Raw genomic sequence first — 14,320 nt, forward strand, 5'->3', positions numbered from 1 at the left:
CCCCCCCCCCTTTTTGAGAATCGCAAGATTACTATTATTTCGGGTCGGAGACCCAGGAAATGAGAGAGATACACATCATGTCAATAATGAGAGACAGACACACAGAATACACAAGGTTTGGAATGTCACCTGACATAAACGGAACGGAACCACTGACTACTGCTATTGTCTCTTGGAGAAGGAATTGTGTATTGAGTACTGTACTATTCATTGAAACCCCTCAGGGGACAGCCAGAGTGGTCTGGTTGAGGGATTGCATCATCCCAACCTGATTGACATCTGAGACCCCGTGAGTGAGGATAAAAGAGGGGTCTGGGGAACAACCCCTTTAGACGCACCAGGAGAAACGCTAGAAATCCCGTGACAGCGTTTAATAGCGAAAGCCGGTGGGAGCTCGTGTGCATCCTCCCTTGCCTGGATGGCGGGCTCATCACGGAAGAACGGTTTAGCTAAAGGAGAGGTCACACTTGAACAGCCGCGATAACGAGACAACTGACGGATTGAAATCATAAAGGAAAGTCGGCAAGTTTTTCTCTCTCTCTCTCTCTCTCTCTCCAACAATTGCAGCACAGTGACACCCAAATGACGGCAGCCTGTGTGAACTGCAGCGAACTTTATATTTCCATCAGACAATTCATTATCCCCTAGACAACAATAGAGCTTATTTCTTATTGATTATTATTATACCCGCACTTTTAGGTTTAGTATTGATGACGTGTATTATCTGTATATTTGCATTGATATTATTTTTGTGTATTTTTGCTAATAAATACTGTTAAAAATAGTATCACCAGACTCCAACGGACGCCTCTATCTTTGCTGGTAAGTCACCCAGTTACAGGGCTCGTAACACTACCGTGAAGCATGGTAATGACTGCATCATGTTGTGGGGATGCTTCATTGCAGCAGGGCCTGGAAGGTTTGTGAAGGTTGAGGGTAAAATGAATGCAGCAAAACACAGGGAAATCCTGGGGGAAAACCTGATGCAGTCTGCAAGACAACTGTGACTTGGGAGAACATTTGTTTTCCAGCAAGACAATGACCCCAAGCATAAAGCCAAAGCTGCACAGGAATGGATTAAAAACAATAAAGTTAATGTCCTGGAGTGGCCAAATCAGAGTCCAGACCCCAATCCAATTGAGAATTTGTGGCAGGACTTGAATAGGGCTGTTCACTCACAATCCCCATGCAATCGGACAGAGCTTAAGCTGTTTTGTAAAGAAGAATGGAGGAAAATTGCAGTGTCCAGATGTGTAAAGCTGATAGAGACCTATCCACACAGACTCGAGGCTGTAATTGCTGCCAAAGGAGCATCTACTAAATACTGACCTGAAGGGGCTGAATACTTATGCAATCAATTATTTTGTGTTTTATATTTGTAATTAATTTAGATCATTTTGTAGAGATCTGTTTTCACTTTGACACAAAAGTCTTTTTCTGTTGATCAGTGTCAAAAAAAAAGCCAAATTAAATCCACTGTGATTCGGTGTTCTAAAACATGGGAAACTTACAAGGGGTGTGAATACTTCTTATAGGCACTGTACAGATTGGTACCAATAACATGGGTAGGAAAGGTGAGGTGGTCCTGAGATTTTAGGGAACTTCGTAGAAATCTGAAAAGCAGGATCACCAGGGTGGTAATCTCTGAATTGTTGTGTGCCCCACACACCAGTGAAGGTAAGAATAGAAAGATCTGGCAGGTGAATGCATGGCTGAGTAACTAGTGTAGTGGCAGTTCAGATTTCTGGAGCATTGGAATCTCTTCTAGGGAAGTTTCAACCTGCTAAAAAGGGATGGGTTACATCTAAACCAGAAGGGGGCTAATGTCCTTGCAGGCAGGTTTGCTGGAGCAGCTGGTGTACAAACAGAGACAGTGAGTAGTGAGACTGCTAGCAAGGACAGGCTGATGATAAGGCAAAATTGCAGTGAGTGGGATGAGGTGCAATATAAAAGGGGGATAAAAACAAGATTGAAGATGTTATATTTGAATGCACACAGTATATAGAATAAGGTAGATAAAGATATCAGAGTTAGAGATTGGCGGTTAAGACTTTGTGGGCATCACTGAGCCGTGGCTGAAAGAAGATTAAAGCTGGAAGCTTAACATCCAATGATACACACTGTATATAAAGGGCAGCAGGTTGGCAGAGGGGGTGAGGTGGCTCTGTTGGTAGAAAATGAAATAAAATCCTTAGAAAGAGGAGATACAAAATTGGAAGCTGTAGAATCCTTTTAGGTAGACAAAGAAACTGCAAGGGGAAACAGCCCCTGATGGGGGTTGTATACGGACCTCCGAACAGTAGCAAAGATGAGTGCTCCAAATAGAAAAGGCATTTCAAAAGGGCAATGTTACGATAGTCATCGGGGATTTCAATATACAGGTAGACTGGGAAAAATCAGGTTGGTGCTGGATCATATGAGGGGGTATTTGCAGAATTTTAACAAGAATGCTGTTTGGAGCAGCTCATGGTTGAGCCCACTAGGGGATCAGCTGTTCTGGATTGGGTGTCGTGCAATGAACCAAAATTAATTAGAGAGCTGAAGGTAAAGGTGCCCTTAGACGTCAGTGATCATGATATGATAGTATTCACCCTGCAATTTGAATGAGAAGCTAAAATCCCATTTAGCAGTAATACAGTGGAGTAAAGGGAATTACAGAGGTAAGAGAGGGGCTGGCAAAGTTGATTGGAAGAGGACACTAGCAAGGATGACGGAAGAGTAGCAATGGCTGAAATTTCTGGGACCAATTCCGAAGGCACAGGATAAATACATCCCAAAGAAAAAGTATCTTAAAGACAGGGTAATGTAACCCTGGCTGACAAGGGAATTCAAAGCCAACATAAAAGCCAAAGAGATGGCATATAATAGAGAAAAAAATTAGTGGTAAGTTAAGAGGATTGGGAAGCTTTAAAAAACAAACACAAGGCAACTAAAAAGTCATAAAGAGGGAAAAGATGGAATCTGAAGCTAACCTAGCCAGTAATATTAATGAGGATATCAAAAGTTTCTTCAGACGTATAAAGAGTAAAAGAGAAATCAGAGGAGGTTCAAAGAATTAGTCCAGGAATGAAAGAGGGGATCTCATTGAAACCTATTGAATGTTGAAAGACCTCAATAGAGTGGATGTGGAGAGGATGTTTCCTATGGTGGGGATTCTAGGATCTGAGGAGACAGCCTCAGAATACAGGAACGTCCATTTAGAATGGATATGAGGAGGAATTTCTTTCGCCAGAGAGTGATGAACCTGTGGAATTCATTGCCACAAGTGGTTGTGAAGGTGAAGTCATGGTGCATATTTATGGCAGTGGTTTATACATTCTAAATTAATCAGGGCATAAGGTGTTATGAGGAGGAGGTAGGAGATTGGAGCTGAGAGGGAAATGGATCAACCACGATGAAATAGCAGAGCTGATTCAATGGGCCAAATAGCCTAATTCTACTGCTATATTTTATGGAAATAACACCAGTAAAACTCCATTAATTTGGCACACTTGAGGTTCTAATTGTGACAGCCAAAGCTGATATTATGAACTATTGTATGTTATTTTGCAGCATAATACTCCAAAGAATTTCCAATCCCAATTTTTCGAGGGAACATAACCAATAGAACCAGGTAAGTTTTACCGTGGGACAGCCATGGCTCCAGTAAGTGGACAGAGAGCAGGGCACGTGTCACCTAGAGAGTCAGATAATGGTCAGATGCAGATTACTAAAGTTTCCGTGCATACTTTAGAAATCAGTGAATGAACTTTCACAAACCAATTCCTACCTCAGCAGCAGAAGACCATGGACCACCCCTTGCACAACCATGATTGTGTTTCTTTTTGCCCAGATATACATTAGGTTTTGCACAAATGTACATTATGTTTTACCGTGCGCTAAAAGGAACAGTAATCTATTCAATCTACAAAGCTATATAAAATGCATACAGTTCCTCTGAGTAACAGCACAACCTTTTAATGACTATATGAGAGAATAATTTGTGGCAAAAATATATCACAAGTAGTAAAATTTCACTTGCGATAAAATAGCAATTATATTTTTACTGGCAATGTATTTAACTGCAATGAAGTTCAATTCTTCTGAAAAATTAAAAGAAATTAATTTTGTTTGTCAAAAAACTATTTCTTAAATTAATGCTCAGAATACCAGATTTTTCTTTAATTGAGGCAGTTTATTTTCCAACTTATACAAGTTGGCAAAAGCAATTTGTTATTTTCTAAGTTAATTAAAGTTATTTTCTAACTTTATATAATGCCAAAGGAATAATCCCATGGGTACTAGATACTGTACACTTATTTTCAACAAACATCATGTTGCTGTTTGAGGGGACCTATCAATTTTTTTTTGTCAACAGTGAATACACCCAGCATCTATAATGCACTTTGGATTGATGTCAGATTAAAGACATTTAAGAAATACAAGATTTTCTTTCGTTCTTCTCCTCTGTCACAATATCTTTTGGATGATCCAGGACTCAAGATCAATGGCAGTAACATTGCAAGAGAAGAAACTCCTTCAGAACAAGAACTGAATGTAACAGTGGGATGCCTCAACAGATACCAGGAGGTACAATATTTCATTAATTTTATGAACACTTAGTTTATGAATTTTCACTATCAGGCCTCTGAAGAATACTGATTCTCTTAGGTTTCACGTTTTCAATTTTCAAAGCTACTTTGCAGTATAATTAATACAGAGGCAGAAATGTACTTGTACTGACAATGATAAATTTTAGCCCAGCCTTCTGATTTACAAAACTTTGCTTCCTCAAATATTTTATAGGAATGCAAGCCTTTCATGAATAAAAAATGGCTAAATTTAAAGGTACAGAGATGCTGTGAACTTTGCTGAACCACATTCAGATTGGACATCAAGTTAAAGGTGAAAACATTTCAAACAATAGAGAAAAATAAATGGTCTCAATTCTCACTGGAACACCAGTGACTGAGGAGTAACTATAAAGTCTATAAAATGATGATGGACCATAGATAGGATAGAGGGTCAGAATCTTTTTCCCCAGGACGGAGGGAGTCCAGAATTAGACAGCATAAGCTTAAGGTGAGAGGGGAGAATTATAAAGGCGAACTGAGGCATTAATTCTTCACACAGAGGGTTGCAAATATCTAGAGTGAGCCGCAATAGGAAATACTGGAGGCAGGTACAATTAAAGTCATTCAAATATACAGCACAAACAGGCTCTTCAGCCCATCTAATCCATGCTAAACCATTCAAACTGTCTAGCCCCATCAAACTGCACCCAGTCCATAGTCATCCATAGCTGTGCACTCCATGTACCTATCCAAGCCACTCTAATTTTGAAATCGAGCTTGCATGTACCACTTGCAATGGCAGCTCATTCCATGCTCACCACCCTCTGAATGAAGAAGCTTCCCCTCATATTCCCCTTAAATCTTTCACCCCTAACTTATGTCATCTAGTTGTAGTCCCCCTCAACCTCAGTTAGAAAAATAGCCTCCTGTGGCGACCCACTTCCTAGCGCACTCGAACCGGCTCACAAATAGCCAGCGTGCAGGCACAAAGGCCAGGGAAAAAAGCCTGCGGGGGTTTGTGAGTACATGTCCCTTGGAGCATCCGCGCCCAGGGAGGGCGGGATGAGGGAGGCTTTAAAAGCAAGGCTGTGAAGTTCGAATAAAATCATCTTTAATTGCAGTTTACCGACTCCGTGTCGTTATTTTAGCGCTGCGTGTAGCACACCGCTACACTCCTTGCATTTACCCTATCTTGATCCCTCAAAGTTTTGTAAGCCTCTATCGAATCTCCCTTAATTATGTTCAAAAGACATTTGGCTATTTACTTGATAGGAAAGACGTAGAAGAATATGGGCCTAATACAGGCCATGTGGGTGGTCACCACAACTGGCGTGGCTGAGCTGGGTTGAAAGGGCCTGCTTGGTGCTGTGCACACATTTATATAAGCATCCTGCTCAGTGAGCATTTCTTTTACCAACCACCACACATTATTTCCATAAGAATTTCAGGTGCCAGGGAGAAGGGGGAAAGGAAAGCATTTACCTTGTAAGTGCCTTTAGTTGCCTGAACATCTTTCCAAATGGTGTTGTCAGCAGGGAAGTAGCACTGACTATTGTAGACAATGGCCCACTGTAAGCTCCCTCAACTGCAATGTGATAGGGTTTATTGTGGGATAAATGAACATGGGATTAATCTTAAACAAGAGAAAATCTGCAGATGCAGGAAATCCAAGCAACACACACAAAATGCTGGTGGAACTCAAAAGGCCAGGCAGCAACTATGGAAAAGAGTACAGTTGATGTTTCTGTCTCTATCTCTGGAGACAGCTTATCAATTATAAACCCATGGACTCTCAGAGCTATCTGGTCTATAGCTCTTCTCACCGTTACTTGTAAAAACGCCATCAGCTTTTCTCAACTCCTTTGACTCTGCTGCATCTGCACTCAGGAGGTGGCTTTTCATTCCAGAACAGAGATGTCCTCCTTTTTCAAAGAAAGGAGCTTCCCTTCCTCCACCATCAACACTGTCCTCAACTGTATCTCATCCATTTCATGCAAGTCTACTCTCACCCCATCCTCCCACTACCCTTCCAGGGATAGGGTTCCTATTGTCCTAACCTATCACCCTACCAGCATCCACATCCAGCACATAATTCTCTGTAACTTCCATCATCATCAACAGGATCCAACCACCAAACACACCTTTCCCTTCCTTCCACTTTCTGCTTTCCACAGAGATCACTCCCTAAGTGACTCCCTTGTCCATTCATCCCTCCCCAGTGATCTCCCTCTTGGCACTTATCGTTGGAAGTGGGACAAATGCTACACTTGCCCCTACACCTCCTCACTCACTCCCATTCAGGGCCCCAAACAGTCCTTTTAGGGGTTGTGATATTTCACTTGTGAGTCTGCTGGGGGTCATATACTGTTTTCCGTGCTGCCGGTGTGACCTCCTGTAAATCGGTGAGACCTGACGTAGATTGGAAGACTGCTTCACTGAGCACCTAGGCTTTGTCCACTAGAAGAAATGCAATCTTCCAATGGCTACCCATTTCAATTCCACTTCCCATTCCCATTCAGATATGTCTACCTATGGCCTACTCTACTGTTGCAATGAGACCATAACTCAGGTTGGAGGAACAAGACCTTACATTCTGTCTGGGTAGCTTTCAACCTGATGGCATGAACATTCATTTTCTAAACTTCCAGTAACACCCCCACCCCCTTCACTATTCTCCATCCCCTTTTCCCTCTCTCACCTTATCTTGCCTTTCCATCACCTTCCTCTGGTGCTCCTCCCCCTCCTTTTTTCCTTCCATGGGCATGTCCTGTCCTATTAGATTCTCTCTTCTCCAGCCCTGCATCTTTTTCGCCATTCAACTTCCCAGCTCTTTACTTCCCCCTTCCCCTTCCCGGTTTCACCTATCACCTTGTGTTTCTCCCTCCCGTCCCCCACCTTTTAAATCTACTCTGCTTTTTTTCTCCAGTCCTGCTGAAGAGTCTCGGCCCAAAACGTTGATTGTACTCTTTTCCATAGTTGCCACCTGGCCAGCTGAGTTTCTCTAGTATTTTGTGTGTGTTGAGTGAGGGATTAATCTTCAACACTCCTTCAGTTTAACAACAGGGCCCCGGCTTTAATTCTCAACTCAGTCTTTCAGGATTGCAACTGAATTTCAGCCTAGATGCATTTAATGGTACAATAACCTTGTGCAAGTGTCTGAGCGCCAAAAATAATGTAAAATTAGTTAAGAATAACTTTGCATTTGATAGATGAGTGGAATAAAGCACTTTGTGAATTAAGTGCTTTGCCAAGGCAACCCTTGTCACCCAGTATTAGCTCTGAATCACAGATAACCCAGCCAAGACGACAGGCACCAATTGCTGAGGATGTTCCCATTTTGGGTTTAGACTACTGTGAAGGTGGGATCTGAAAACAAACCTGGGAATTTAAAAGTTGAATGTTGGCAAGCCAAGGAGCATTTGACAGAGCATGGGGTGCGAATTCAAGAACAGAGCACGCAGGTTCATATCACCTCAAATTTCGAGGCGGTGGAGCATGACAGCATATCAAATGTTGGCTGGGAGCTCCCAGTTACATGGGGTGGCTTGTTTTGGTTATTGCAGCCAAAAAGTACAGCTACTGGATATCTAAAATGGAAACAGGAAATGCAGGATCTACCCAGCAGGTCAAGCAGCATTGGTAGGTAGACAGACAAATATTTCAAGTAAAGGGATACATCACTGAACAGGGCTATTCTGTCTATTGTGTCCACGATAATCATCGAGCCCTATTTATAATAAACCTACACTAATCCCACTTTATTCTCTCAAGATTCTCAACAATTACACACAAATTCTACTACAACCCACCCACAACAGCAGCCAATTGACCTACTAACCTGCACATGTTTAAGATGTCAGAGGAAACTGGACACCTTGTAGAAAAACAAGGAAACTGCACGGTATCTGAGGTCAGGGGTGAACCTGGGTCTCGGGAGTTGTGAGGCAGCTGCTCTACCAGCTGTGCCACTCTACAGGCATTTTAAAAGCTGTTTTGAAGAACACTTGACTCTGTTTCTCTTCCCATGGATGCCGGCTGATGATTGAGACTTACAAGAGTGTTGCCAAGACTCGAGCACCTTAGTTGCAGGTAAAGTTTGGGCATGATAGCACTTTATGTCTTGGAGTGCAGGAGGTGATCTTACAGAGGTGTATAAGATCACAAAGAGCAGAGACAGGGAGAATGCACACAATCTTTTTCACAGCAAAAGGGAACCAAAACTTGAGGCATCTGTTTACGGTCAGAGCGGAAATATTGAAAACGGACAACTTCTGCATGCCAAGAGTGGTGTGTGTATATATGCAATGAGCTGCCAGAGGAAGTGGTTGAGGCAGGTACAATATCAACATTTAGAAGGCATTTGGATAGGAAAGGTTCAGAGGGATAGGAGCCAAATACTTGCAAATGGGACTCACTCAGTTGGACACAATGAATGGTATGGAAAGGCTGGGCTGAATGGCCTGTTTCCAACTCTATATCTAGCATTTTTGACATTTAGGATGTGTTTCACAACCAGCTCCAATTCTCCTGTGTGTGTGTGTCCAAGAGTTCACACCAAGGTAAACAGAGAAAAAGAGAAGTCCTCCAGCTGTGAGGTACTACTTTAGGGCTCCAAACCCAGAAAATTCACTATGAGTTAATTTAGAATCTGGAAGAATCTCCTATTAATGAGCTGCAGTTTTATAATGCATTTCACTATTATGGACAAAAAGCTGCCTTAATCCTTAAGGAAATGAAATACAACAGATAAATTTGTGTTGGTTCTGATGGAGTAAATCAGCGTGTTTAATACATAAGCATTTTAATGCATTATTTTCATCATGCCTCTTGAACCGACGTCAATTTTGTCTTCCGTTTGTTGGAGGCAGTTATACAAAGGATTTAATCATTTTGCTAAATCGACACAAACCAGTTCTCATTTTGTTTTTACAAAAATAAGATGGAACTACCATTGAATACTAGGCACAGTTATAGAAAACATTAAAGGATAATGTTTATGGACATAATTAACTATGAACTGCACACCAAAGACAGAATGAATTTTGACCTGATATAAGCTGATTGCTTATGAGAGCAAGTTGTTGAAATAGAGAAAATTAGACAATGCATGGTTATTTATGGGGTCAGGATTATTAGAAAGAAGCCAGCCAGGTGACTAATTTCAGAACACTGTCACTTGTGTTACTTTATTTTCTCAACTTGCAGCAGTCCTTTTGCCAAGTTGCTATGCAACAGGAATATTTCAACCCAATCCGAAGCCACTCAACCTTCATTGGGAACTGAAGCACACTGTAAGCAGGTAATTGTCCATCACAAAGATTTTTGTTGTACCTAGCTCAAGTGCAGCATTAGTCTGGCTCCCTGTTCATTACTGTTTTTTTTTAAATTATCTGCTTAATGGAAGACAGCAACTTTCTCTCAGTATCACTGCCACCTCTCAATAGGAAAGCATGCATATGGGGATCAGGGAAACCAGCCCCTTGTTGATCCCTGCCAACCACAAGTAAAAATCAGAAGCTCTGGTGTATGAAAACTGTGACCTTTAACCCCAGGAAGCAAAATCAAAAACTTGGGGTTACTTGATACACAGGAAAATTAGTATCATGTCTTAGTACCTAGTCCACTAACCCATCAAAGTACTCCCTCTGATCCATTTGTACCCCTCCACCTTCGCTCCTACCGAAAACTAACCTGTTTTGCTATCTTTCTGATAAAGGGGACTGTACCTGAAACGTTAACTGTTTCTCTGCTTGAGCTGTTGAGTGCTTCCAGCATTTAACTCTGGGAAAGACTTATCACCACCATCCTTGGCAGTGCATTCTAGGTACCTACCAGTATGTGTTTTAAAAAAAAACTTGATTGGTACATCTTTCGTCCTCTCACCTTAAACGCATGTTTGAGATTCCACACTACCACTCAAACAGCTGGTCTTTTTCAAGAACAGTTTCACAGTCTCTGAGCCAACCATCAGAACAACACTGGAATATGTTCATGGGTTTGTATTACTATGCCAACTATCCAAACACAACAATTAGTACAAACACTTTAGCATTCCATCCACAATGGATATCGCTTTGGAGATGTATTAAGAATGTAATAATAAATATTTAGTATTAACTAATATTTGGATGTCAATTTTCTGAAGAATTGAAGTATTAAAGACTAAATACAAATACATGTGAAGTGATATACATTGGAAAAAAATAAAGTAATATCTAATTGTAAATGGTAATTGTCAGAAACACACTGAGTCTCAGCAATTTGCAGAACGGTAAACTTTATTATTCCCGCACCCTTCTACTATAATAGTAGGCACTTACCCGGTGCGTCCTGGGGACTTCCAGTACCAGGTACTGTCCCCTTCTCCCCGTTTACCGCTCTGCGCTGTCCGGATATCACTCGCTCAAGCCGCGCCGGAGCGACGAGCAAGGAGTCAGGGACCGCCAAACTCGGCGGGGTGCACTGTCTCCGATGTCCTTCCTCGTGTCCACCGCGGCCGGAGTGTGGATCCCGGACGAGCCCCCACGTTGTCAGAACTTCCACCAGGAATGTGAAGATGCAATCAACAGGCAGATTAACATGGAGCTCTATTCCTCCTATGTTTATCTCTCCATGTCCTTTTACTTTGACCGGGATGACATTAGCCTACATCACTTCTCTAAGTTCTTCAGGAAGCAGTCCTATGAGGAACAGCAGCATGCCGAGAAATGGATGGAATTCCAGAATCTGCGAGGAGGCCGGATCGTGCTGGAGGACATCAAGAAGCCAGAGCAGGATGACTGGACCAATGCTCTGGAAGCGATGCAGAGAGCCCTGCAGATGGAGAAGGACGTGAACCTGAGTCTCCTGGATCTGCACAAGCTTTCCACTCAGCATGGTGACCCTCATCTATGTGATTTCCTGGAGAGGAACTATCTGGATGAGCAAGTGAAGATGATCAAGAAGCTTGGAGATTACGTCACCAACCTGAGGAGACTGGGCGCCCCCGAGAATGGCCTGGGAGTGTACCTGTTTGACAGACTGTCCCTGGAGGAGAAGGATTAGAAGGACTTCATGTCATTACCTGTTAAAATTGTAAAATCAAACTCTTTATTTGTGTGAATCTTAACTTGACTAACTCAATCTAGCAGGAGCTGGTTGGGTCCAACTCTGCAGACTCGAAAAATAAAGTTTACCGTTCTGCAAATTGCTGAGACTCAGTGTGTTTCTGACAACGTGGGGGCTCGTCCGGGATCCACACTCCGGCCGCGGTGGACACGAGGAAGGACATCGGAGACGGTGCACCCCGCCGAGTTTGGCGGTCCCTGACTCCTTGCTCGTCGCTCCGGCGCGGCTTGAGCGAGTGATATCCGGACAGCGCAGAGCGGTAAACGGGGAGAAGGGGACAGTACCTGGTACTGGAAGTCCCCAGGACGCACCGGGTAAGTGCCTACTATTATAGTAGAAGGGTGCGGGAATAATAAAGTTTACCGTTCTGCAAATTGCTGAGACTCAGTGTGTTTCTGACAGTAATCATTCAAAAAAATAATGTTGTATAAAAACTCTGGCTGGGCTACATTTGGTGTATTGCATTCAATTCTGGTAGTCTCATTATAAAAAGGATGTGGAGGCTTTGGAGAGGGTACAGAAGAGATTTACCAAAATGCTGTCTGGATTAGAGGGTACAAGCTATAAGCAGAGGTTGGAGAAACTTGGGTTGTTTCTTTCTGGAATGGCGGAGGCTGAGGGCAGACGCGGTAGAAGCTTCAGGGCAAGTTTTTTTTAACATAGAGAATGGTAGGTGCTTAGAATACTCTAGAAGGAATGATGGTGGACGAACAGGCAGGGTAGATAAAAGCATGGAGGGAATGGAGGGATATCGATTATGAGCACGCTGAAGACCTTAGTTCAATTAGGTGCCATTGCTTCATTACTACAGGACAATATCGTGGCCTGAAGAGCCCACTCATGTGCTGTATTGTTCGATGCTCTAACACTGATCTTGATGGCAAATAAGATACTGGTTGAAACTTATCCAAGATCCTGAATAGATACAGCAGCAACAGGATGTGGATGTTGGGAATCTAAACAGATCTTGCTGGAAATGGTCAGTCATTAAGGATACATGGGAGAAAAAGAGTTAACATTACAGGATGACAATCTTCTGTCAAAACTGTAATGATATTTTGACTTTTAAGAAGACAAGGAATGATATACAATGACAGAAATCTAAGTCATGAGGAAAGATGACCAAGCTTGCTGACATTACAAAAGTGACATTAACTTAATCGAATTTTTCTTTAAATCAATTCTGAAATAAACTAATAAAACATTTGAGAGAAATTGCTCACAATGACAGGACGTTTAGAGAGAAGGAAGAACGAAAAAAATAGGAATACATAGGAACTGCTTCACAATTAAATGAAAGGGCTTTGTAATAAATAACATAACTGGCTCAAATTACAACTAGTTTAAACATCCAGTGTCTAAATTGCAAAGATGTATGAGTTACACTTTAACTGTGGGGGACTATTGAAGAAAAACCACTTCCTTAGCTTTAGAGTGTGTTAAAAATTTTCCTTCACACACTTTAAGCAAACAATAACACTGGACAGCAAATCTTTTCGAAAGTGTTGTTTCCTTAGAAGTTTTTTGTTTCTGATAGACTGTTTGAAGCGGAACACAAAAATAATTTGCGTGCCCGTATCAAGTAGGAATTTGGAGAAACAAGAAGTTAACTTCTGTTGAATATAATGCATTTAATTGCATGATGGTGATGATGCTTTGCATCAACTAAGGTAAAAATGCTATTAATGATATCCATTTGTTCTCAGTGGCTGAGCCAGCATTGATGTATTTCAGTTGCCCTGATACGGTTTCTCCATAGCTGCAATGTCCTGTTGAAACCTTTCACCATTCTCATCACTGACAGCACCAAGATTTGCATGGAAGTAATCTAAACAGGAATGCAGAAAATGAATCTTCCATGACACATTGCATTTTCTGGTTTTGTATGCTTGAAGCATGCTGCCAAGCAGCTGCACATAGTTTGGTGCTCTGTAGTTGCCAAGAAAATTTTCACCAACATTATTGAATGCCTTTTTCTTTGGTCCCATTAGAAGTTCTTCGAATTGCCTGTCATTAATGACCTGTTTGATTTGTGGACCAACAAAAATGGCTTCCTTAATTTTGACATCAGTTATTCTGGGGAACATCTGTCTCAAATATCAAAATCCTTCACGAAATTTATAGCCTTTGTAAAACCTGTCCTGCCACGCAGCATTAGCCCTATGTAAGTATGCCCAGGCATGCCTGGAGAAGATAGAAAATCTTTCAGCTTGTTACACTGTGAGCAACATTTTAATTCACTTGAATTATGAATTGAAATCACCCAACCAAAAGTAATCAGGAAGCAAAATTTTTGTTGCTCGGTGTAATGAAATCTTCATGAAAAGGGTACACATGATGTTCGATAACCCTGACTTCATTATCCTAACCATTGCAAATGGATGTGGGGAATGGTATCGATCTTGGAATGCCGGCCCTTTATGTGAGGTCTCTCTGCAAAACTTTGTGCAAAGCACTCCTTGATGTTTTGTGGGTGTGCATGAAGCTCATAAGTTTCAATTTATAAAGGCAGGTGAGTAACAATAGGTCACAATATTAGGTACACCAGCGGCTTGGGGAAAATATTAAGAATAAGGTGAATTCCACACATAGGTCCCTTGGCCACCTTCCTGATGAGCACAATTTCACCTGAGAATGATCATGATCAGCCACAGCTGCTT

General features: G+C 41.9%; 2 protein-coding genes across 2 annotated transcripts in view; one reads left to right on the top strand and one right to left on the bottom strand.

The window, feature by feature from the left end:
* Window positions 1-14,320, bottom strand: part of ctdp1 (CTD (carboxy-terminal domain, RNA polymerase II, polypeptide A) phosphatase, subunit 1) — a 324,193-nt gene that overhangs the window by 9,868 nt on the left and 300,005 nt on the right. The window lies entirely within an intron of this gene.
* LOC132395651 (ferritin heavy chain B-like) lies at window positions 8,858-12,000 on the top strand. Its single transcript, XM_059972547.1, has 2 exons — window positions 8,858-8,887; window positions 11,088-12,000. Exons 1-2 carry the CDS (start codon window positions 8,858-8,860, stop codon window positions 11,595-11,597), a joined length of 540 nt encoding a protein of 179 aa, XP_059828530.1. The 3' UTR covers window positions 11,598-12,000.

This window comes from Hypanus sabinus, chromosome 1 (genome assembly GCF_030144855.1).
Source record: "Hypanus sabinus isolate sHypSab1 chromosome 1, sHypSab1.hap1, whole genome shotgun sequence".
In the NCBI taxonomy this organism is placed as follows: domain Eukaryota; kingdom Metazoa; phylum Chordata; class Chondrichthyes; order Myliobatiformes; family Dasyatidae; genus Hypanus; species Hypanus sabinus.